Source organism: Athene noctua, chromosome 2 (genome assembly GCF_965140245.1).
Source record: "Athene noctua chromosome 2, bAthNoc1.hap1.1, whole genome shotgun sequence".
NCBI lineage: Eukaryota > Metazoa > Chordata > Aves > Strigiformes > Strigidae > Athene > Athene noctua.
Window position 1 is genome coordinate 96,999,481 of NC_134038.1, and position 26,488 is coordinate 97,025,968.

The 26,488-nt window shown below is 41.1% G+C and overlaps 1 protein-coding gene and 1 long non-coding RNA gene across 2 annotated transcripts in view; one reads left to right on the forward strand and one right to left on the reverse strand.

Moving 5' to 3' along the window:
- Positions 1–263: 263 nt before the first annotated feature.
- Positions 264–26,488, reverse strand: part of ADTRP (androgen dependent TFPI regulating protein) — a 33,466-nt gene continuing 7,241 nt past the window's right edge. The window contains exons 2-6 of the mRNA XM_074897897.1: positions 25,844–25,978; positions 24,294–24,395; positions 12,874–12,989; positions 7,777–7,928; positions 264–1,567 (exon numbers count right to left, since the gene is read on the reverse strand). Of these exons, the coding sequence (XP_074753998.1) occupies positions 1,524–1,567; positions 7,777–7,928; positions 12,874–12,989; positions 24,294–24,395; positions 25,844–25,978 (549 nt within the window). The 3' untranslated portion in view covers positions 264–1,523. The remainder of the gene's footprint in view (positions 1,568–7,776; positions 7,929–12,873; positions 12,990–24,293; positions 24,396–25,843; positions 25,979–26,488) is intronic.
- Positions 20,910–25,927, forward strand: LOC141956981 (uncharacterized). The gene is made up of 3 exons (XR_012633038.1): positions 20,910–21,087; positions 24,691–24,786; positions 25,833–25,927. It is a non-coding gene; the product is annotated as an uncharacterized LOC141956981 (long non-coding RNA).

The window sequence follows — 26,488 nt, forward strand, 5'->3', positions numbered from 1 at the left end:
TAAACTGTTTGCACTGGACTATCAGTACAAAATAAAATATTTTAAAAAAAAAAAAAAAGAAGAGAGAAAAATACCCAACAAACCTGTACAGGGAGTCTCCTGAACTTCCTCCTCTTCCCTAATTCCTTTCATGGTTTTTCTTCTGCCTGGTCTCTCTGAAATATTTCCTTTGACCAGCACCTTTCAGCTGAATTCTTTCCATGTTCTCCTTTAGCTTCAACAGAAAGGGAGGGGAAGGGGGTTGTTTGTGTGTAATTGCTTACGTTCCCCTTGCAAAGTTAGCTGGAGCAAGTTATCTAGATAAACTGGGAATTATTGGATGCATGCATGTCTTTCACCGAGTTAACTTAGCCCTAGTAGGTTAACTTCCCAGACTAGAATTTTATCAGGTGCCTAACATGTGAGAAGAACAATCTGATGTATACACATTTTTTTTTTTTTTTTATTGCTCACAGGCAGCTTACAATGTGTTTCATTTTTACTAAACTCCAGCAGCATTTGAAAGATGAAAATAACACCCCAATGAAGTGCGTGCACAGTAGTTCTAAGGTAGGGGTTTTGGCAGTGAAGATGGAGTTAGACATTTAAGTACTGCCATGAGTTTCCAATCTTCATTTAAATGCAAGGCTAATAACAGAGATCTTTCTTTTTTCACGTTGACCATTAAGAAATACTTACGCTACTGCCAGTTTTGCCTGTTTATTGGAGTTTACAAAGCAGACCTCCAGTGTTTTAGATGTTAACAAAATGTTGAGGCTAATAACAGAAATCAACTATATTGAGCAAGATTAGTAAACATGTGACTGGAGTGTAATTATATGGCAGGCAGCTTTATGTTAAACAGTGCTTTAAATTAACATGCTTTCTGTCAAAGCAATCATACAGTCAGTATAATTAGGTTACTTTAGCTGCAAGATTAACTGAAACCAAGAAAAAGGAAGAAAGTGTTGAGTTCAGATTTCCTGTTAAAATGAAGGGGAGCTATTATGCATATTAATATTCCAGAATGTTTCTTGTTAGAAGAACTTGGCTTCATGGTGAACTTTCTGAGCAGACATTCCTAATTACAGTCCTTGTTAGCCCAATTTGTTATCTAGCTAGCTTGGAAGTCACAGCACTGTTAAAATTACCCCCCTCTTAATTTTTTCCAGACTTGATGAAGGGCAATCCAAACAAGAGCTGGCTTGCATTCACAGGTCTTTTACAGAGCGGTGCCAAGCTCATGAGGGAGTTCGTTTACCAGTGACGAGTTTTAACCATGGACACATCCTCACGTACATTGTGCAAGAGATGAGAAATCTGTGTAAACAGATGAACACAATTTTCTTATTCATAGCAGTTGCAGAGTTATCATGTAAGAGACAAACATTTCATATTTTCCACCAGTTTTCCATATGCCTGATGACATAATGGCTTCACCAGAAGCTGCAATGCATTGGAGAAAGGATTTATCACAGCTGCATTTATTTTCCTCTACTTCATGGCCTCAGCGTTAGTGGAGAGATTGGCTTTAAGAGGAGGATTCACTTGCCTTTCCGCCTGTAGTCCAGTATTACTATTGAATCTCCTGTTTGGAAGCAGAGGAGAACAGATTATTAGGGAAAAAAGGCACAACAGAGAAATCCTCTCACAGATCAAGCATGCTGTTGGGAGGAGGATGTGAACCTGGCCCCAGTCTCCCAACATCCCTGGGAAACCAAACCCATCTGGGAGTGGGAGTAAACTGTGAGTGCATGGCTTGGACCAGCTGCTAATGCCGAAGTGCTGCGGAAGTCGAATGAGCCTGGGCTGTCCCCAGCAAGTAAGGGACTACTCGTCTACTGAGGAATTATTTGGAATCTACTGTGGGCCGCAACCCTTGAAAATAATGGTGCTTTGCTAGTGGGCAAAAAGTATCTGCCACCAAACAAGTCTAGCTTGGTGAAAGAATATGTGAAAAGCTCTAAAAATAAAGCTCATCTGAAAAGGCAGGAGATGATTAATCCTGCAGCTAAGATATCTAGAGCATCCTCATGTGTCTGGCCAGGATGGCAGAGGACTTACCAAAGACCCACAGCTTTCTGAAGCATCAGCTACAAACCAGATGTGCTACCGTGGGGCACTGAGCATGGCAATAACTGAATATATTTGGGTAAAGCACTGTCTCATCCTCTCTTCTTCCCTGCTGATGATCATTTACTCACAGAGAAGTCTCTTCTAAAGGTGCTTTCCTTGTCCATAGACCTCAGAGGCTCTGAAATGCTAATTGCTGTATTTTATCTCTAGCCTGCACAGCATTTGGTAATTGACCCGTTATGAAACAGAATCCTGGCATTTCTTCCTTCCCAAATGATCCTGTAAGTATTTTGTACTGACCAAACAGAAATTTTAAAGATGAGGGAGAAAAAACTCCACCAAAAAGAAAGACTAGCCTATTAGGCCAGGGACAGCATTATTAGCAAGCACCTGTTAATATCTGGCCTCCAGTGATGAAATCGTAAGCCCTGGGTTGCCAGAGCTTCCGATCCGGTCTCCCTCCAGTGGATCATCAGATAAACTTGTCAGTGAGAGGAGGATGTGCGACAGATGGTGCAGGTTTCCTTTAAATAGCTAGACTCCTCTACCCGAGGAGTAAACTGCAGCCTGGGGGAGTGACAAATATGAAGGATATAAATATGCCATCACAGGTTTGTGGCACAACTAGGATAAATGGATGAGACAAAAGTAAATATTTGTATTTAGTTTGCAAACTCAGGGCTGTAAATCCTCTTAAATTTGAGTTCCATTCCTCACCGGCAATATAGTGAAATCATAGATATAAACATTATCTGTTCACTGAACGAAATAGCTGTACCTCGGACTCTTATTCTTTGCTTTTAAAGGCATGATAGAACAAATGAAGGTATATTCTGGATGGGAGGCTCAGTTTAAAAATCCCTGGACGCTGTAATAACAAAGGGTGGAACCTGTGGCTGGATTAATAACTGCCTGCAGAACTTGAACATTTTAACATTCATACAAAAACTGCTGTTCATAAGCCTGTACCAATAAAACTGTAGAATGACTTCGTACCCCACACAGTTGCCCTTTGCATCCCTTTATTTGCCACTCAGGTTTCTGCAATCTCAATAGCTTCTCAGAACGACAGCATTTAGAATTCAGTGGTATTGTAGTGTTGCTTTATATTGCACAGATTCATGCGCTGTCACATAGGCTGGGTTTCCCAACAGCTGACCACAGGGTATTCTTAAGGGAGCTTGGTTTCACAAGTACGTAAATACAAAAATAAAACCCAGGAAAAACAATCAGTTCTTAAAACATGTTATATGCTTCTGTAAAATGTATTTTATGAAAAAGAACTTCAAAAAGAAGAGGAAAAATACATTAAAGAGAAGGCTGCCATCTGACTTTAGCTCAGCCTCAGGTGAATATGTTTCAGCAATGTCTTCGCAAGATATTCATGAGCTCCCAGGAGATCTGGAGGAGCACATGCATCTGTGCCCTGCACACAAGGAAGTTACTCCACCGTAAGTTTCCTCTTTTCCTGGAGCAACAGTTCTTATTCTTGTTGTGTTGCCTTATTCATTGCTTTAGACTTTTTTTAATATTGGCTTTGCTGCCCCTGGTGTTTCTCAGCCACCTGCTGACCAAAGCTTTCCCTTTATGGAGTACAGCAAGCATCCAGGCATGGCTCTGTTGGAGCTGCTGCCCACTCTGAGAGCCAGCCTCCCTTTCTACACTCTTTCTCTCCCAAAGGACAGTTCCACCACTGGGGGATGAGCATTTCTCTGGACTTGGCAGAAGCCTCACAAGTGGTTTGGCCAGTGTCCCTCAGCAGGTATTTAAATCACTGGTGGAGCAGATAGCTGTTGCAAGCTATAGCTCCTATCCACCTGCATTTCAAAGTATTGAAATCAAGCAGCTGATTAATGTTGGGGGGGGGTGGGGTGGGGGTGTTGGTGTTTCAGGTGTTAGATGGAAGACAAATGAATCTGCTCAATCTTCAAATGCTGGTGCCAGAGAAGAGACCTCACTTGAAATGTTGCTCTATCTAATGTGGAGAACTTTGATCAGAATTTCTCCAGAGGATCTGGTTGTCTCACCAGGAGCAAAACCTGAGGGAAAACTGCTTTGCTTTATTTTTGAGGATTCTAGTTTGACTGGTCAAAGTAACACTAGATTGGTTGCCTGTGTGATGTTTTCTACCCATCGGGAACAGGAGAAGCTATTTCATGGTTCATCTTTGGTACTCAGACCCTGCAGCCAAATTCTTGGCTGAGGTAAATTTATGGCAGTGAAAGAATCAGCCCATTGTTTCCAATTATCCTCTTTGGAGTTTCTGTATTGCTCAACATTGTCTAGTACTCTAGAAACTCTGGGATTTAAAACAAAAAAAAAGTCATTACTGGTACTATTTTCTGTGCCTCTCAGGCTGTGCAGCTGGGTTGCCTTAGTTACCACCAATCCAACTGTGCGAGGGGAGGGAGAGGCACATGAGAGATAATACATTTTTAAAACCTCCAATACTGTATGAAAGAATTTTTCTATAAATAATAAAACAAATTTAGGGTCTGGCATCTTTTGGTTGGAAAAACAAGGTTATATTATTGAACTGCCTGGATTTTCCAGCTCTCAGAAATGATACTGCATCTCTTTTGTCAAGCACAGGACATAGCTGTAAAAATTACTCGCTTCGAGCTGAAAGCTGCCATCCATAGTCTTTGGAATAAGTTGGAACTGAATGTACGTTTAAGGGTAAAAAAGACCAAATATTTATGTACCTGGTTTTAGGAAGAGTGATAGAGGCCTGAAGCTATAAAGGAACATGGAAGAGAGCTCATATGAAGCATGATATGCTGTGGGACAAGCTTCATTTGCAGCCTACAGGCTGCCACAGGATGTAAGTCCAGAAGGAAACCAGGCTTGCCACTCATGTGGAGCTATTGGTTAATCACTTCTTGCACCTTTGAATAAACAGAACTTATCTGGACACAAACTCAGCGAGCTTGCTTTCTTCAAATGGGAAAGAAAGAAGCAGCTGCTGCAGAGCCTTTTCCTCTGGGGTGAAGCCTGGTCGCAGCAGCCCAGGCAGGGCTCTCTGCCTTGGCAGATGCCGCCAACATCAGGTCTCAGTGCTTGGTGGTACAGATGTTATTGGAGCAGGTGCCTCCAGAGGTACCTATAGGAACTGAGTGGACAATTGCATTACTCTAACTCAGACTGTGCCTGTGGGGGACTGAGCAGGAAGCAAAAGAGAGGGCAGAAATGCCTTTCTTTTGAGGGAGGAAGGAGGTGGGCAGTGTGGAGGGTACGGACAGATGAACAGGTCTGTCCTCCACCACCACAGATTGCTTTGCTTTGTGTGTGGGTTTGTTGTGGTGTTTTGGTTTGGTTTGGTTTGTTTTTTTCCTGCAGGGTTATTTTAAGTGCATCATCTCCCTTATTGTGATGGGAAGGTGAGACAGGAGAGGGTAGGACGAAAAAAGTATGTGGAGCCATTTTTGTTGTGAGAAGAAAGGTGTATGCTGGAATCGTGTCTTTATTCAGTTTGCAGCTCTTTTGACTCTGGCAATGCTGAGCCAAATATTTGTCTCAGTCAGAAACATATTAGAGTCTGTCACACAGTAATTTGGAATAGCTTCTCTCTGCAGTGCTTCAATGCTTATTGGGACCTTCTTATCAATACCAGCTTGAGGAAGTCCTACCCTTCTCTTGGGAGGACATGGCTGGGAAATGGATCGAGCAAAATGATTAGAGTTGAAAACAGCCCCTGCTTGCATGAAACAGGCATGTGCAGTGGAGTAGGAAGGAGTGAGAGGCAGTGGGCAGGAGCTTATTGAGAAGTTACTGCTGCCAAAACCCCCGTATTATCAAACTGCAGCCTCAGCTACCACAGAGTTGCCAGCTATTGGGGTGCAGCTTGTTTTATTGGTGTACAGCAAATCCAGAGAATGCTGCCAGTCCTGGGGGTGCAAAGCTGAAGATGCACGTGAAGTAATAACAGTTTTCACAAACAGGGAACAGTAACTCAGGGGGAGTGTCCTGAACGTGGAAGAAAACATCATGTAATTATTAAGGCCATGATTTTGTGGCTACTTTTTAAAATACTCTGCATGGAGAGGCAGAACGACCACACACAGGAGGCCTCCAGGGATTGCAAGGGCACATCAGGTATCAACAGAGGATGTCATGTTTATGTATATTCTCTGAGGATACATTCATGCTATCACAACTGGGGGTGCTTTTTAGCCTTCCTCTATGCACAGAAAAGAAAGTTGAGTGCTTGCCCTAGTTTCTGAGAAATCTCTTAAATTAACATCTCTTAAGTGAGTATATTTAGTCAGCTGTTCAAAATGTGTCTAATTTTTGCAGTTAATCTGATCTCTGCTTGGCATGACCTTTTGTCTGATCAATTAACACCTTGAAAATCAAATTGTTTTAATTCTGATTATCTCCAGTTTCTGCATCAGGCATACTCTGGGCCTGAAATTAGATATGTACTCAGCGATGAAAAAAACCAGATACCTACATGTATCAGATATCGGATCTCATATAAAGACCTATATGGTCTTGTAGTGATGATGTGGTCTTTGATTAGTAATAGTTGCTGGTTTTGTGATGCCTCTTAAACCAGTGCTAGCGCAGAAAGACTGCAGATCTGTTTTAATTTACCAGCAATCCTCATCTCGTATCATGTTTATGCAAGAATAGAATTTGGCCAAAATTTCCAAACATGGACATGTAAAACGAGCATCTTATTTGCAAAGGTATCAAATGGTGAAGTTGGTTATTCAGCACATTTGAAAGTCAATCTGCTGCTTTTAGGTAGCTGAGTATGGATGGTGAGAGACTAGCTACAGACACTCTACTTTGGCTTGACAGGCATGTGAGACTTCACAAAATGGATCAGGCATCAAATGTTCCCTGAGAACAGAGGGAGGTTGTCTTATTTATTTTCAGAGGTGTTTTTGCAGTGTTTTTTCTTTCATCAGAAAGCTAGTTTAAGAAATTGCAAATGTTCACACATTTGTCCTAAATAAAATACACACGTTTTCCTGACAGAAACACTTTCATCCTCAAAAACTTAATCTTGAATGAAAAAGGAGAGAGGAAACCAGAAGGGGGGGGGGGTATATATTAATAATAATAATAGTAATAATAATAATAATTTCATCCCATGCCAAACCCCTAGAGCTGCTTCATCAGTTCTTTCTTTCTTCCACCTGTTGAATGTGTCCCCTTAAACTACTTTTTTTTTTCTAACTGCCCATTTGTCCAAGAAAGCTGCCTTTCCTTTTCTTTAAATTGCTATCAATTATATCATTACCAAAGCAGAAGGGAGATGTTCTCAACCATTTGAAAAACTTTCTGAAGTACTGTTTTATTCACGAAGCTGCTGTGATGCTTTCACTTGGACACACTAATGCCTTCCTACAAATTGTCAGTAAACAGTGCCATTCCCTAGTCTGACAGACACGACATGATAGAGGCTTTTCTGGACCCTTGTTTGAGAAGAAATTCAAAATCCAGTGATTATGCTGGTGAGAGGTGCTTCTTGAGCCACATTAGAGAAACCTGCCCCAGCCTTTTATCTGGTAGGGCTGGGATTCTTGGTCCAATTTGTTATCTGTTAGTACCTGGTTAGGACCTGACAACCTCTATCAGGCACCCAAATGCCACCCCACAGTGTACAAGGGCCTTCTTCCTCTCCCCACCTGCTTAGGCAATCACAGGAATTAATTTTAGATTATTTTTTTTTTCATACGGATAGAATTGAAAAGCAAAACTTGAACTGACCCCATATCATACGGTTGAGGAACTCCCCGAAGTTGTAGAAAGAGATGATGATGGCAAGGCTACCAGTGAAAAAGGCTGCTAGCCCGGCTGGGCTGAACAAAGCAAAGAGAGGGTATACCCACTCTCCCGTTACAGAATAAATCCAGAGGACCCTAGGCAAGAAGAGAAATGACTTTTGGTTAAGACAATTCAGTTAGAAGAACCACTTCATGATTTCCAACTCCTGAAGGGCCAAGTTATCAAAACAATCTTGATACAGAGAAAATTAGCTCAGCTGTCAATACATGTCCTCAACATTTGGGCTGTTTGTTGTGAAGCACACTTGAGCTGCTGCTAAATTAGATGGGTTTCAGCACAGGTTGAAATGCACACAATGTTCTGCTGTCACCCTGGTGGCACTGACTGTTAACAGCAGTAAAATAACAGTAAAATAGCAATATGCTCAGAAATAAGGATATGCACTTGGCAATTCGAAGTGAGGCTTATTCATATCAGCTCTCACATATGTGTTTGCTCTTTTATTACAGCAGCTTTCCAGCCCCTATCCAGACCTCAAGGGTCTGTGGAGACAAAGTGCTGTTTCTCACTGTCTCTATCCTGCTGCTGTTGACCACTGCTTTTGGGAGTGGAAGGAAGTTTCCAGGAGGTGAGAAGGCAGGAGGAATTCTGCAGTGCCTTTTCTCTTGGTCTAAGAGGAGGAGAGGAGGAGCAGGTAGGAAACAGATAGAGCTGCTTTGCTCCTTTGTGCCAGAACCATTTGGAATGCACTGCTTGGAAAAGGGAAAGGAGAAAAAGGACAATTATGTCTGCTTTCTTCCATTTAGGCCCTCTCTTTCTGCCTTTTTCTTCTCTCAAAAAGCATTTTGTAGTGACTGTCAGTTAACATATTATTTTCATCGTTTATAGCTCATAAGAGTGGCTGGTAGCAAATGCCTGGACTTAATATTTAAATGGTCTTTAATATTAAAAATATAAAGTTCATTTATATATATATTAAATATAGAGAAACATACATTTTTATGGATAAAATTATATATATATATATATCTCTCTAGTGAATATGTAAAGAATATAAAAAAGAGGGCAGGTCTCCAGTGATTGTTACAAAGATGTGGCATTGTAACGATGGGCAGCGCTTCCCTAAAACAATCCTTTGTATCCAAAGAGTCCTAAAAGGTTTAGTTCTTGATTAAGAAAAACACACCTGAGGAGTATGCCATACTTGCCATCACCAGTGCTAACCTGGGAATGCAATCCCTCTCTCTCTGATGGCACCCAGCCTGCCACCTTACACTGAGCATCATGCCTCAAAGAGAAGTGACAAACAGGCTGCCCCACCAACCTGAAACTGTCACAAAACTGAGAAATGGCAGAGTGGTAAGGAAAAAAAAAAAGTCTGAAAAGATGATTTGTCCTTTCTCTAGTTAAAGAAGGAAAGGACAGGGCATAAACCATCACGTTTTTTCCTTATCTGTAGTGAGAGATTCACTAATCCCCACATAAGGGATAGAGTGGAGAAATGGAGGGAGTTGGTAATGGAGCTGTCTGGGCTGAGCATAGAAATGTTAAGTGTAGAGACTCATTTTCATGATTTAAGGTTCTTTCATCAAACAAACAGGGCTGTGAAACAGCTAAGTAGTAAAAAAAAAATTTAAAAAAAATAAAAAAGGCCTGCACAAAACATCACAGAAAGGCTAAGCAGAAATATTGACGACTGGGTGCTAACTGGAGCCCATGCAAATGTCAGCATGTGTTCTTCACTGCACAGGGCTACTGTTTTCTTAATGTGTCTCAGACAGTAAAACAGAGAGTGACAACCGCCTTTATTTTATATAATGAGAAACTAGATTATCTTGAAGCAATTTGGCCAGCTGGTGTGCCTCATATGAAGCACTCCAACCCATGTTTTCAGACATAAACAAATGACTGTGCAGGAGCACTAAAGCACTTTCAGCTTTTTGACTTGGTGGGAGCTGTGTGTTGCCAGGGATTTTATCTTGGAAGCATATGTCCAGATTCCTGAACTTGCTCATTTTGAGCACAGAATTGTTGACAGGTTTTGGTTTTATTTTTTGTTGTTTTTTTTTTTCTAGGGATTTCATAAAATGTACCCCACAACTTGCAAATACATCTTGCTCATTTCTCATGGGTAATCACCTGTTAAATATGCATGCAGGATTCAGAGGCCTATTATTCGTAAGGTTTATTTGACCGAATTTCAATTTTTACCATGATTTTACCTTGGATATCGGCAAGTGAGTCAGAAGCAGGCAATGCCCAGAATTATGGGGACGATAGATTGAGATAACAGCCCTGGGTATAAGCAAAGTTGCCAAACTGCTATAGGATAGAGGACATCATATAGATATCAGGGAACAGTAACATGCTCTCATAGCATAGCTAGATGCAACTGGGGGATTTATCCTGTCCTCTCATTACTTGTCCATTAATGTTTATGGGACCACCTCATTCACTGAAGGGAAAAAATGGTATCTTTAGGGAATTATTAAATGAGAAGATCCAGAAAGAGAAAAGAACATATTGGCCACATATGAGCTCTCTCAGACTGTGGTTAATTCAAAATTAAAAGGTTGAAAACTGAAAATGAGCATGCAGTGCAAGAAAAATATTTTGATTCCTAACAGGGGTGGAATGTGGACATATTGCAAGAAAGCCATCAGTCTCTAGATTTAATTTGGGTTGGGTTTTCTTGTATACAGAGTGCAATCTATAATGGTTTATATTCCCTTGCAAAGGCAGTTGGAACTTTTCTCCAAAGCCACATGCAAAATTGTGAAGATTAGGATTTATTTTATACTGATCTGGTAGCACTGAAATGGGAAAGGGGAATGTATTGTTACTTTTTTTTTTAAGATTTAAAATGCTGATTCCAAAATGTATATATTCTTCACTGTTTTCAATGTGATGACTCCAGGAGTAAGGCATTACTTAATGCAACTGGGAGATGCAAGACCCATCCTTGCAAGAATTAACTAATGTGCCCAACGTTTCTCTTAGCCCTGGTGTCCTGCAGCTGAAAGACACCTTTCCTTTTTGAACACGATGAGTTTTCCAAGGTACAGCGAAGCCCGGCTCAGAGGCAGGTACCTGGTGCAAGGCATCACTGGCTGCTTGATTCCTCTACTGCCTTGCAGGGACCAGTTGGTTCTCAGCCCATTGGCACTGGGGAAGGGGAAGTGCAGCAATGACAGCGACAGTTCAAGGAGAGGCTTTTAGGAAGGATTCTGCTGCTTGTGAAAACATAAGGTGCCCAAATGGGGCTATTAAATCATCAGCTTGCAGCACCAACAATAAAATGTGTACACATGTTAAGATTTCAGTGCAAGGCTAAAAATTTTTTCTGTTAGTTGAAAGCTATTGTCTGTGGTTTCAGGGAACCGAGACAAGAAGGCAAAAAGAAAGCAGACAGGAGGTTCCTTGCTGCCTCGGAAAGAGAGAAAGCAACAGCATTGAAATCCTATTATCTTTTATCCAATTATCAGGGCCCTGAGACACAGGGGACGAGTGTTCTAAGGGACCACCTTCCACTCAGGACCCTGGCAGCACCATGCAACATCAATTCAGAGAAGATACTGGGGGGGCTCAAATGTGTTGATGCTTGTGTTGATCCTCATCCTTTGATGAGGATTCAGGTCCTGGCATGAGCCGTGTCTCCTGTGGGGTGAAATTGCTCAGCTGATAGGGACTCTAGGGGAAAGCATGGCACACATGACTGCAATACTTGCCTGGAAAGCCGTCTGGTCTCAAAGACAGTATAAACTAAATGCTGTCAGAAGACAAGCGAGACAAAGCTGGCATTAAGCAACTGGGTGAACCATAGCATAGAAAAGGAATTTAGGAAGCCGTGGTCATAATCCTATTAGGCTTTGGGCTGGATTAGGATAAATGGCTCCTATCTTTGGTTATGTAACGTAGCAGTGAAGTCCACTGCTTCCACAGCCACTCTAATGGGTTTCAAGTCACAAGAGTTTTTCATCTGTGCAGTTTATTTTCTACTCCAGTTTTTCATTCAGTGGGCTGAAGGTAGTCTCTAGGTAAGAGTGAGAACTGGTGGGCAGGAAGGGGAAGGATGGGTTCCCTCACAGTTCCAGAGACTTCTTGGAAATCTTTGCATGAGGACAAGTCACCTCTCTGCTGATCTGTTGTCCTATATCCTTCACCGTAGGGCCAGGGTGTTTCCTAAGTTCTGGAAAGTGATGTCACAGCGTACCCTGAAACTATACAGACCTGTTCCTGAGTTGAGTCTCAGCATAAGGCATCCTCAGAGTAGTCTGGAGTGTTGGCAACTGCCACTAGTTAGATGGAGCAGGCAGTGCTTCTGGACCCCGGCACTACAGCTGGGATGCAACGAGCAGAAGTGGATGCAAACTCAGCTCCAGAGGTGCATGACACACACACAGGAGGTGGGTGGATGGCTATGGGCTGGGTGGGCCTCATTTTATATAGTTTATTCTCTCAGGATCACCCTCCAACAGGTTGGAGATCAACTGTGGTGCACTGCTGGAACGTAGGCAGTGTCCACCGGTAGAGTGGGAGATGGTAGTGGGGCAGATGCCTCCTTGCTTCATGTCAGTTTGCACCTGGCTCTGAGTATCATTTTCTATCTCAGGTTTCTAAACTCAGCCATGTGTCCTTGCCAAATACCAAACTGACCTTTATTTCTCTTCTGCTTCCATGACCCCCAGACCTTTGAGATTTGGTGGTTTTGCAGTGAGCAAGACAGTGAGTGGAGGTAAATTTGATGGTACTGGTAGAAATAAAAACTCCAGCCCAGCAGAAATAACTCAAAGTACCCCAGAGTTTATGGCAGTTTAGTTGCTTTTCTGTAAGAGGCCTTAGAAGAGCAGGAAATACTATGTAAGGTATCAGAACCTGTACTGTGTTTGAAGAAACCTGCTCTGTCTAAGTCTGGAAATAGTTTTCATGGGTCTCAGCTGAAATTTAAATGACTTCTGCACAGAACAGACTGCTGTCTCCCATGTGCCTAGGCAGGAACTTAAATCTAAGTACAGCGTTTGGCCTTGTTTTACAAAGTAGATCACTTGAAGAACATGTTTTAAAGGACATACTTCTTACCAACTGATATACAGAAAAGCGACAAATCCTAATAGGATCAATCCATTCTTCTTTGCTGGGTAACGGTGTGGCATGGCAAGGATTTCCAGGACAGCAAATGGCAGTACAGCTGTGTGCTGAGGAGAAAAGACAGTCCATCACTGACCGGTCGCAGTGCTTCACCTTTGGTCATTGCTGATCACAAATCTCAAGAGCCTGCCCATAAGCAAAGGATTATTTAACAATACTGAATGTAATTGTGTACAAATGCGCACACTTTCTATTTTAATAGTAAAGAAGTACCCCTGCAGTAACAAGCACGGAAATTTTCTTGTTAGTATGCTGTAAAAAGTACTGTAATGAGGTCTGCCTGTAGAATGATCCGTGTTACTTTGTAATAGGTGAGCTTTCCTTTTACATTTTATAATGCAATAAATTTTTTGGTAATTCCCGTTAGAGTACAAAAGATACTGAAATCTATTGTTATGCACGCTTGAAGATGTCAAAAGTCTCTTCCTTGAACTCATTAAGTAATTGCTGAATTGCCTTCATATTCTTTTCAAGTTAGATTGTTATTTATTATTTACTCCAGTGCGATTGCAGTGTGTTGTGCTTCTCTTTGTAAACTGAAAGATGTGGTGGTAAACATACAGAGGACTTAAGTTAGCTGTGATTCAAGATGAAGAAGGAAATTCAAACAAGCTTAACCAAGAGTTAGCTTGCTGGAGAAGTTAGCTTGCTTTCTTCTCTTTTTTTGTCAAAGAGTTTGAATTGTATCCAGCAGCCTCAGTTTAAATGGCTTTCATGATGATAACTGTCTGAGCACAGGGGATTTTCAGCAGGCAGCTTGGTGGCACAGATTGTTTTGTGGTGGGGAGATGCCTCCAAGATGGATGCTCCTCACTGTGGGGAGGGAGGTTGGGAACACAGCAGAAGTCCTTCTGGGCTTGAATGTTAAAACAACAGTGTGGAGCTCTCAGGATGCTAATGCCTCGACTTTTTGGCTGATTTGTGGCAACTTCAGAAAATAATTTGTTGGGGTGAAATTTCCCCACTAAAATTATTGTAATATTCCCTGTGCAAGCAAACAATAGTTTTAAGTTGCAATACATAGGACAGAAGGCTTAAACAGTGCTGGGAAGTAACACCACAAAAACAATCGATGAGGTGCAACAGGAGAAAACTATAGCAACAACTGTAGCTGACTAGTAGGTTAAATTCCTATTAATTAAGCAAACAGTTTCACAGGTAGATGGGGGAAGGAAGGGAGGGGAGGGCAGCAGAGAAAGATAGATAGACTTTTAAACAGAAAAAAAAAACAAACTATTTTTTGTTTTTCCCCTAAAGGCACAACCTACTGGGTGTATGGTATAAAATTTCCTCTTGTCCCAGGGAAGTAGTTCTAGTATCTTCAATGTATGTATCTGTTAGAAGCCGTGCTGATTATCTGATATGGTAGTATGGTGTGAAAGTTTTATTGTGTATTTATAGTATAAGTTGCCACAAATACAGATTAAATTCTTTAAATGCACATTGAGCTACACACAGCATGCGTTAAAACGTTCTTTACCTATTTGTTTAAGAGGCAGACATCCATTTTTGTCTGCCCCTGCCAAGTGACAGCTCACTGGAAGCTGCATGTCCTCCCTCAGGCCCCCCAGCACCCCCAGGAGCTGCTATTCATACCTGGCTGTCCTACTACCAAAATAACCTTTCCATCTCAGTTATTATTTTTCAGAGAAGAGATAGAAAATATTTATTTGATGTTCCAGTTCCTTGCACTCATTGGCACTGAGATTTTCCTCTGTTCTGTTTCACAAAGATATTCTTCAGCTCTACAACCTGCTTGGTTGATAGCAGAGGTCTTGTTGTACCAGTAAAAGTGATTCCTGTATTCATTTAACCAGAAAAATGTCTTCAGTGCACACAGTTTCCATATGTAATCCCTATAACTGTATTTTAGTCAGAAACCTATGTGTTAAGGTGCTTTTAAAATTACTAAAAAAAGTTTATTTTCCATAGGTGGTCAATAGTTTGTCCAAAATGCCCATGAAAGACAGCAATGATAGAAAACTTGCACTCTGACTTCACTTTCAGGCTTTAGCCTTTTACAGTGAATTTGTCCATTATGCGAAGTGGATGTAAGTCCTGGTTTTCATCTGACATCCAGTGGGTTATAAAATTCCTTTGGGCTACATGAAATGTCCTTTCTAGTCTTTTCATTAATTTAAACACTTTTAACAACTATAAACGGGTTGTTCCAGTTGTATTATTGCTGTCCTAAGAGGGATTTAGTAGGAGTGACCTGGTGAAATAATCCTTTGTTGAAGTGAGGTTTTTAGTGGGGGTTATTTTATATACTTATTTCCTTAGTTTTGGCTTTTTGTTCTCAGAGCGAACATTAAATAAGTACATCAGCAATATAATGCTGCTTTAATAAAAAAAAGCATTCTGGGCTGGTATTAACAGGAATATTGTTTGCAAGAAAGACCTGGTAAAGTATGCTGCTCCACTTGAACTGATGAGGTTTTGGCTGGCACTCTCTCTCTCTCTCTCTGTATTAGGGCACCCCATTTTGACAGGTGCAGATAATTTGGAGCATGTTAAGAAAAGGACAGCATGAACAGCAAGAAAGTATGAGCAGGAAAGCAGTCCAAAGACAGGCATAGAAATCAGGACTGAACACATTGTTGCATGTAAAGAGAAAAAGGAGAGAGATCTCAAAGGCTTGAGAGGTTGATATAGTGATGACTGTGATGGCTGAGTTCAGTTCTCCATGTCCATTGCAGGTAGGACCAAGGGCAATTGGCTCAGTTTTCCTCAAGAGAGATGCAGCTTTATATTGAGAAGTAAGTAGCAAGGGCAGGCAAGGAAACAACCACCTAGGGAAGCTGGGCAAGTCCTTTACAGGAGAAGCTAGACAAGGTGAGTGTGATTCGGCCAAGCACCCTCTGGGCATCTCTGACCCAGCCTCAGTTTTCCCCTGAACCAGCTACCAAGGGCCATGAAGAATCCAGAGCTGGTGCAAGTACCCATATCCAGAAGCAGAGGATGAAAGCATGGAGAAATGGGGGCTCTCCTCTTCTGGTGGGAGCAAGCTATTGTGACTAAGACCACCAATGTCTCTACTCACTTAGGCAACCTCTTTCTCTTCATACATCTTTGGGCTGCCTCACAGTACATGAATCCCACAGGAAAGGGGGAAGAGGAGAGAAGAGCAGAGCTTTGCACCTCATTTACAATTTCTCATTTTTCTCACTGGAGTGAGAGGCACCACACTGGGTGATGGTCAGAGGCACCCTGCAACAGCATACCAGCAAAGGGCAGACAGCATTATACAGACACACGGAGCAACAAGCCGGGGGTGACAAGGGGGAGCCCACTGCTTCAACACATCCATTGGCACTGCAGATAAGTAGCAAACTGGTAGTGGTTGTGAAAGACAGTTGGGAGCTCTTCTTTTTATTCTATGTTTTTACTTAACTAGTCATTTTTTGGCAGGCTCCTCCACTTAGGGAAAAGTTAGAGAAAATGCTCAGGGGCTCATAAATCAAAAGAAGCTTGAAAGTCACTGCAAAGTGGGAAAATTTGGTTTCTTTTGGAAATAGCCAAGAGTTTAGTGGAAGGGGTAGGTTCAAATTGCTCCTCTGCCTGATTCGCAGAGGCTTGAGGTCAAGCTTCCCACTCCCTGGAAGAGTGCTTCCACCTCCAAGAGCAGCAAATGCACTCAGGAGTGAGGCTATCTTCCTCTTGTTTTGTGAATGGTTTCTAAAGGTCTTGATCTATCCTGATTTGGAAAAAGGAAAAAAAAAAAAGAAAAAAGTTGTTGTGGCATAGGAAATTTGCTTTCTTCCCAAGTCCAATGATGACACTGGCACATGGCTTATGAAAGTGTGTGCTGTGTCTTCTGTACAAATATTTGCATCTTTTAAAAATATTTTCCCATATATTAATCCTATTTTTTTTATTAAGATACTATTAGCTTATTCCTAGTTAGAGAGAATCACTGTATATATTAACAAGACATGCTTTCTATAGGGCCATTTAAACTTGCCATGCAAATGCCTTCTTGAGACAGATTTCTACAACAGTTCTCAGGTACTTCATGCGCCTCCGGGATTAAAATTTTTTGATTTAATGTTTTTCCTTTGTTGATATAAAGCTGCTTTTTTTTTTTCCCTGCCCAATGAACACGTGGGAAAATCTTCCCTTGAACTTCTGCTATCCGAGTCTACTGGTGACTTCACATATTTCTGCTGAGTCCAGTTTGTCCGTTTTCGGTAAAATCACGGTGGAATTTCTACCGAATAACCTAGCATGTTTATGAGAGCAGATGCATATTTATACAGCAGACACCAGAGGAACGCATGGTTAGCTACGGGGTGCAAAGCTGCCCTTTGCTTATACACGCAGTTGGCTTTCCAAATGATTTCCCTCTCACAGCCACTAGACGTTGACTTTGGCAGAATCGTTAGTGATAGACCATATATCATGGTTAATCATATCTGCTGAAAGGCTTTAAAGACTTCTCGTATCCTTTTCAATAAAAAAGATGTATTTTCTCATTTGAGTTATTTTTACCGTAGGTCTCTAGTGCATGGTCATTAAACATACTTTCAACCCTATTTAGCTGTGCTTTATATCCTTAAACTGACCTATAGCTGGAGTGCATGATTTGTTTGGGGCCAAATTAAAATACATGGTTTTGCCTCTTGCTTTAAAGAAAACTTAATAATTAAGCTTAGATTGACACAGATCAAAACATTGGCAAAAACTTCTGGAAACAGTGACTCATTTTTTATTTCAATTAACAGTTTCTCAGTTTCACATATAAACAGTGAAACTGTCAAAAATAATTATCACAGAGGGAGAAAAAACCTATTTCACTCCAAGGTAAGGAAAACAAGCTAAAACAATAGCTGTGTGCTCTGATCAGGCTATCAGTGAATGGAACTGAATCAGAGAGCTTTTTTCTTCTCTTGGCTGGAATCCTGTTAGTAATTATTAATTATACTTATTAATCATATTAATATATTTACTTGTCCAATAATCTCGGCTTGATGAGGAAAGCTTTCAGCTTGCAAATTTTGTAAGGACAGGAATATTTCAAATGCTTTTTAAAAAAAAAAAAAAAATTATAGTGGAAAGATGAAAGTTATGGGACTTCTAAAATTATCAGAGACATATTGTTAACTAATCACACTTATATTCTGAATTCTGGTTCCAAACATTTGATTTCAAAATCCTCTGTGGCCCTTTTTGGCACTTACTATGATTTTTAACTTGGGTTTGGTTTATTTGCTTTTTTCCTGACAAACTCAGGTGAATCTGAACTAGTTGTAAAATTGCAAAATTCTTTTTGTTCTCAAAAAATTTGGCATATGAATACAGGGGGAAGAAAGTTTCTTAAACGTACACTGAACTTCTGAAATATTGGCATGTTAACTCATCTCCTGTGGAGAGAATGAAATTATAACATTCTCCTGCTTCTTTATTTTTTGTTTCTACCCTATGTTATATGTTTCCCAGGATACATTTCAGGTTCATGAGTTTAAATAGACCTCTCTGGTATTATTTCCACTGTTTGGTGAGACCGAATGGAATTTTTACTTCCCATATTTTTAGCAGTTTGTGTATTTATTCAGTGTTATATCCTTGTTTTGCTGTTGAGAATGTAAGTAAATGCAAGTTTCCTGGGACTGAGAAGACAGGGTTGGGTAGAGTTTGTGTTCAGCTGCAGGCTCCAGCCTAGGCTGAGTTTTAAGCCCATGAATAATCTCCCCAGAGCTGCTGAGATCACTTGTATGCCTAATGCGTGCATTGCAGTTTGACTCAGTTTGACCCTGTTTGACTCCAGAGTGAAGGAAATGATGCCTTGGTTGACCATAGCTGTTTGTTTCTCATTCGTCTGGATTTACATACCCTCCATGTCTGCTTTCCATTAACGTGCGAGACTTTAGTGGGGGATTTTTCGCAAACAGCTACCACTGGCCAAACTAAACTCCACTGGGCACAGTTGGACACCATCGAGTGCTTTTGAAAAACTGCCTGTGTTCCTCCTTTCAAATTCCCCACAGAGTTTGTGTGCTGACAACCACTTATGGCTGATACTCATGCTTGTATCTTCTCCATCGGTATGTTACTGCAAAGAAAAAGTAAAAACACACTTTGGTGCTGTCGTATGAAGCTCATGAAGCCAGTTTTCATTGGTTGACCCTTGAGGTGTTTACTCAGTTATTCAGCTCTTTGTTGGGAAATGTCCTCTTGTCTATGGAAATTTCCTTGGGTTGGTTGCTTTCATAAACAATTACAGCCTGTGTTATCTGAGCGTAATAAAACTAAATGGCTTCCTGTCACCATAAAACCTCTATTTAGTTTTATACTCCTCATAATTTTCTGAATCTGTGTATGCTCTCTCATTTCTTGGCTTCATTTTGGAACAAATTCCCTCTTTTGATTTATTTTGCTGTGATACTGCCTTCGTTCAAATACCTCCTTTAAAATTTTCTTTTGTAATCTGTCCTTACACATTTTTCTTCCTCTCTTAACCTCTCTTTATTTTTCAGAGTGGGAGGGGCTTAAGCAATATTGTTCATTTTATTTCTTTAACTAGTACATCACCATATTTAGTTAAAGAAATAATTCTCTCTTAGAGTTGCTACCTGTCTTTTATATTCTCAGTCATCAGTGCATTTTCAGGGAAACATAGATCTGTTTTATGGGTAGAGCGGGAGGCACAAGGAATCCTGTTACTGAGCAGGTGTGGTGACAAATTAGTCAGGAAGCTATTGCTCAGTTTAACTCCAGCAGCACTCCTCTCTCAACTGTCAGCTACTATCTGTTTCTGCCCTTTCCAGGTCCATTCACGCTCATCTGAAAAACAACTTTTTTTTTTTTTTTCTGCTTTTTCTGAGATGTGTAGGTAGTTTGGGAGCATTATTGTGAAAAATGGATGAAATGTCAGGCCAATTGTATGATCAAAGGTAAAAGAGCTTCAGAGAGAACATTTTCTGCATGTACACATGCATTTCTGGAAATAAGGCCCTGGCTGAATATCCTATTGCTTACTAGCAAATGTTTTGTCTCCATGTCAATGCCAGAATTTTAATTGCATTTCTCCCTGACATTAGATACGTAGTCTAAGAAACTGATGTTGCACTGCAGCTGGAAGCTGACATGAGACTGAAGTGACACATCCTTTGTTGTGGAATATTTGTCTCCAGCTGTTCCTTCGTGGGGTGGGTTAGGGAGACTGCACCTGTGCACGCTGGGGTAGCAGCAGCCACGGAGGATTCCCTGCCATAACATTTGTCTGTGAAACACATACTTTCTCCCTGAGGAAATGGGCTTATGTCAACAAAAATGGAAACTTCAAAAAAATATGTATGTAGTGTTGGGAAAAGCTAAGCATCTTTGCTCTTAAATGTGTGGGGTGATTAATTTCATGTTCCATATCCCTCACACACACACATTCTTCTTCTTTGCCAAAAGTTGAATGTAATTGGAAGCCTATGAATGTCCACAGTTGCCAGACAGCTTAAAATTGAGATACTGTGAAATGCAAACAAATGGAAATGTTTCTCTCTTGTGTAAATATGCAAGAATTATTAATCATTAAATACCAGTTGCAAGGAGAATCGTTTAAGATGGTTAAAGATGAACCTGAGGTGGTTCTTGTGTACACACCCAGAGCAGGAGTCCAGTTAGAGTGGCCTGGACAAGCGGGTTCTGCTCCGCACACAAATTTTGCACTCCCTTGGCTGGTTAGTGTTGCAGCAGCTTCCTAAAATAGCTGTAGGCAGACACAATCCTTCACATAGATGCCATCACATAAGAGTAAGAATAACTTGTGCTCATACAACTTTTTTTTTTTTTTTTCCAGATGAAAGTAAATCATACTGATAAAAAATAACATTTTTGTTGATGTAGTTGTGTCCACACTGAGGAGGGTAATGGTTTACCTAGGTGGGCAGAACACAAGCAACTTGTAGATACCAAGAAGTTCTAAGATGAGAGGTGACATGGCAAGTTTGCTGGTATTCTTGCTGTCAGGGCATTGATGGCTTGATTCAGTGAAGGAGAATTACTTGTATGCACCCAGGTTGTTCTTTCACTTCCTTACATTTTCTTTTTACATTCAGATACTGATTGGCTACATCACAGCAAAGTGCAAAGGAGCTTTGAGTGGCTCAGGCCATGTGGGGTCTGTTGTCATCTTTGCTGAAAGTCTGCCAGGTAAGTAATTTTTCTTCTGTGCCTCCATTTATCATCCCTCCTTTTTTATTCTTAGTTATTTAGGTTACAAGGCCTTCAGAACGTGCACAGGTCATAACTATGTGTCAGTAAAGTGCCCAGGACACTAAAATGCTGATTTTTGTCAAGGTGAGAGGTTAACACAGCTGCAGAATAAATTACAGAAAGAGATGGCTAAACTAAGCTGCAACCTAAAAATAAAGAAATCGTGCTTTTTACAAAATTTGTGGTTTACAAGAACTGTGCCTTACAGACTGAAAACACAAACCTCCTTTGTAAAAAGGCAATTGTACCATTACCATTTTTGTGAACGCATCTGGTCAATGTTCATGTGTATCTTTTCTTTTGTTATAGATAAAAATGCTTCTGAGTGGTCTCTTCTGACCCACCATTGGCCCTCTTTGTTTAGCCTTCAATTCTGTCAGCCCCTTCAAAATGTAGTGTTCCCCTCTACTGCCATTAAGTTGAATAATACACGCATATGATTTAATCCAAGCTGTCTCCAGCAGTTAGTCGCCTTCTGGAGAGTATCCAGGTGTTGCTTGAAAAGAGATGACGGGGATAGAAATAAACAGTTTCACTTGACGAATTGGCCAGCGTATCTTTTGTCTCAGCCATCTTCCACTTAAAAAATCTGTTCAAATAAAATAATTGTCCTTGAGATGTAAGTAAGTTTGGGGGTTTTTCATCCATGAAGCTCAAAGCCTTGTGTAAAGATAGCAAAACATAATTATTGCAAGCAAACAGAAGTGGAAACTGAGGCACAGCCCTTGGGTTAAAGTCAGCAAAGAGAGAAACCCAGGTAGTCTGAAGTATTTGGCTTCCTTCGAATATTAGACAGACTCCTTTCTGCATTAGCCATCCTTTCTGCAAAACAGCAAATGTTTCTGCTCAGAGTACAAAAACATGCCTAAAATGTAGTGCTCTCTGTATGACTCTGGGCTACCAGGTGGGCAACGACACTTTCCCACTGTAAGAGCAGTAAATGTGAGAAAAATAAATGGCTAATTCATTTTTGCAGGGAAGGTGCTGCAGCATCACCACGAACTCAGGGAGCTTGGTATTCCTGAAGTGTTTTTGCATGATTATTTTTTAGGTTCACTCTTCACTTACATAACAACATATGCTTTCCCTATTTACACCATTAAAATAGACAGAGATAAAAAAAATTACTCCCACTGCAAATGATATGGCACTGACGTCTACTACTGATACACTGATGTCTTTTTCCACCAAAGCCAGCTAGATGCTGCCTCAATCTGCCATGAAATGTCTGTAATCTCAGAGCCATGAAGTATAGCAATGTGCAAGGAAAAGAACCCAAAGAAAAAGTGTCTTCTTGGCAATCAGAACTTGGAGATTGTCCCTTAAAGTGTCAGTAGCTCCCCGGATCTTCCTAGTGGGTTGGAAGGAATGGAAATATCCAACCCACTGGATATTTTGTGTTGGAAGAAAGAAATGCCTCAGCTAAGCCTGAAGGCACCTGTTGGAAGGTGTCCCAAAATGTAGGGATTGTCAATAGCGGGGATCAGTCTACACTGGTGGCAGATGTTTTACGCTCCACAGTGACTGTGAGGAAGATTTCCCACCCAGGAACTGTCAAGCACAAGATGTCTGCAGTGTATTAAGAGCTTAGAAATAAAATACTAGGTTGTGATAGAGGCTTGCTTTATGTGAAGTTTCTCTCTCGTCAAAATAATTTTGAGGAAGAATTGTTTTCCTTTTTTAACACCTGTTTTTGACATTTCTGAAATGGAAAAGCTTTTTGTTGTTGTCAGACTGACTCTGTTATGAAATGTAGATGTAGGTAGGGTAAGAAAGAAGTTATAATGAATATGTTTGAGGGATTCCTGCAAAGAGTTCTTGCACATGAAAATGTACGTTCTAGCACCTCTCAACCTTCCCATGTCATAAACAAACATGCAAATGGAAAGGCCAAATTCTCAGCTGTGCACCGGGATTAAAACCAGCAGCAAAGCCCATCTCCTCTCAGTTCCACCCTGTGCCCTCCTCTTCCCCAGCACCTACCCTGCCATGAAGATTTTAACCACCAACCAGTTGCCCATACCAAAGCCCAGACCTGAAACTGGCATAATGCTGGGAACTCAAGGAATCTTTCTTTTTGTTGGACGATGGTTTTGAGAGAGAGCAGTGCCCATTTGTTTCTGTGTGGAGGTATGGACAGCTCTGGTGAAGATGAATTGGTGGGCAGAGAGCAGGTGATAAGGTTAAAAGTGCACAATGGCTGCAGTTTTTCACTCGGATATCAGTAATGCGGATATGCATGTGCGTGTTTGGATTGCAGGGACACGTATCTGAATACGCCTGTCTAAATCAAGTGGCTGCTCAAAACCTTTAGCAAGCGTCCTCAGCCAGAAACCCCGAATCCTCTATATTTACCTTCAACATGCATCGGAAACTGCTGCAGCGGGTTGCAAAGCATTGTACTTAAGAAATTAAATTTGGAGAGAAATTCGTCTTCTGTGCGATTATTTCATACTTTTTGGCTTCTCTGATTCAGACTAGCACTGAACCTCTCCCTTCTCTCCCCCTTCCCATTAGCCCCACGAGGCCTCCCTGACCTTACAATCCACCCACGGTTTCCATGTTACTGTCAGGCTCCTTACACTTGACTGATGAGAAATATGTGATTATTCAACACATCATAAAAACAGCCAGAGCAAATGAAGGAGAAATCTGGAAAGTATTTATAGAAAAATCTGTAAACAATCATTGCAATTCAGCTATTCAAAGCTGTGCACACATTAGCTTATTAGCTGTAGAGCTGTCAGATGTTCTTTGGTTCTTTCACCTTTTTTAAAAATTAAGAACTGCTTTGTTATACTCCCAGCCATTTTGTATTTCATAGACTTCTGTTTGCAGAAACCACTTTTTGAGCTACAATAACTGAGACTTTTTCTCCTTATGACTACACATCATTTCATTGACTTGAAGTTCAACAAGCACCAATTCACTGACATTCCTTGTCTGCTAAAAGGCTTCTCGAGGTGACTTCAAGCACATGCATCTGTTTGCTGTGTACAGCTCAACATCAGATTCAGATAAGTAGGAAGGAGGAGGTGAGAAAGAAGAAGCCATGAAGCTCTTCTGGAAAGCGACACAATGCAATGATGGGACAGACGCAAAGTCTGTCTTCTCTGCAAGAGGCAGGGGTGTTTCTTACTCACCATAGCGTGATTTAACCAGAGCGGGATGACTCCATCAAGGCTTTTGGGGTAAACCAGCTCTCGATTGTAGGTATACAGTGTCCAAAAGGATATAGACACAAACTGGAACCAAAATATAAATTAAATAAATTTCAGAATGAAAGACAAACATAATTGATAGGATTTGGCTAGTGCTTTCATTTCGGAGAAGGCAAAACATCTCCTACATGAAAAATGGTGATATTGCCAGATAAACTCACACATCTCACGTTACAACATAAAGAAAGGAATTTACTCTGAGGTGCAGTGTTCTGTGTTGATACTGCGAGAAAAACCTCCTTTATAAACTGCCAACGCTGACATTTTCTGTGGAATACCAGATTAGCTTTAAACTTTTTTTTTTTTTTTTCCTTTGCAGATGGGATCTTTTGATGGTCCACAAGTTCTCCTCAAGGGATTGGCTGTCAAGCCACAGAATTTGTTCTGCTCAGTAACAAAGTAAAAACAGACCTTGGTAAGACAGTTCACATAAAATTTACCCTTATCTTCACAATTCATAAACCTAATTCCTGAACTGCAGGTGCAATCTGCACTGTGGGCACCCATTTCTTTCCCAACAGAGGAGGATTTACAGTGGGAGAACTTAACTGGAGGAAATGAACGCTGGTATCGGTTACTGATACCTGGAAGCTGATTTGCATTTTTTTGGCGTGGCTTTGTATCTGAACACGCTTTGTGTGCCTGGGGCTGGACATCAGACTGTGAGATGCTGGAAGAATGACATTACCCTGTGCCTCCATCCTGCGGGCACAGTGAGGCTGCTTGGGGGTTATGCCAGCAGGATTGTGAATACTGCTGTGCCAGGGAGATGAATTAGCCAGTCTCTGTCTCCATCCCTGGCAGGACTTTTTTAGTGAGACAGCTGGGTGAGCTGTGGACCAGATTTAAGCAGTGCTGCTCAGTCCTCTGAGATTCAGAGATGGCTGAGGGCTTCACTCAGGAAGAGTGGTACCTACGTGTATAAGTAACCCATCGGTTCCCGTCCAGCCCACAGCACCAGATAAACAGTATTTTGATAAACAGCATCGTCTGTGAGGGAGTAGGTGATCTGTGGTGAATCTGATGTTGGCTATGACTATAATTATTGTCCTGTGAATCTGTTTCTCTCCAGTGCTTATTTAAGGCCATGCTGGAGTCAGAGAAGGAGATGTAAGATTTTACTGCCTCTTAGTTACCCTCTCATGTCCTCCTGGCCCATGCTGCCCTTTGGAGAAATGCCTTAAATCAATAAATCTACACCTATTCGGACCATGAGATTAACAGAGAGATTACACCTCATTCACCCTTTGGGATCAATCTGTTCACTCAGGGACAGCAACCCTAAAGTTTGTGCAAGAGGCTTTACTTTCAACCATGACAGGGTCAGCACTGTTTCTTCTGAATGGTCCAAATCAATATTTAAATGGTGAAAAAAAGCCTATAGTTCTTATCTATTTTATACATGTGCATGTTATGCTATACACCCATAATCATTGATGCAAACATTATTTTTATGTACAGAGGTTACTTACTGTGGACACGGGGAAAGCCAGGACACTGAAAAGAAGGTCTCTGCTGGAAATTATGCATTTAGCACATCGCAGTTTCTTAATTAGTCTCAACACATCAGCCAGGAAGGACACCCCATAGAAGACAGCCTGCAAAACCTAAAGTAATTACACCTAATGAGGGAAACTCATCCAGCTTTAATTAGCACATTCCTCAGTGAACTCTGTTCTTGCTCTTCAGGGAGCTGTTTTGTTCATGAGCTGCAAGCCTATGTTAAGGGAAATAGCTGTTGGCTAAATCTTTTTTACTAACTGAAACTGATTAAATAAAGTTGTTCTGGAGATAACTTTAACAGTACCTCGTTTAATAGACTAAACAGAGATGTGTGATGTGATTCAGATGGGAGAGGTGGAAGGACATGTTGAAAGCCAGCTCCTTCACACTTCCTATGTTAATTGTTACCTTCATGTATCTGAGCAGGAGTAGGGGAGAACAAAATATGCCAGGAAATGTTTCCTGTAAAGCAACTGCTAGATAGCTTCTCTCACCACATAGCCAAGACAGGGCCTTCTTTCCAGGGACTCACAGTGCAGTCAATCTGTCTCAAGTAGCTCAGAATGCTATAACATGAGAACTGGGTGCAGAAGTTATCAAAACCAGAACCTCTT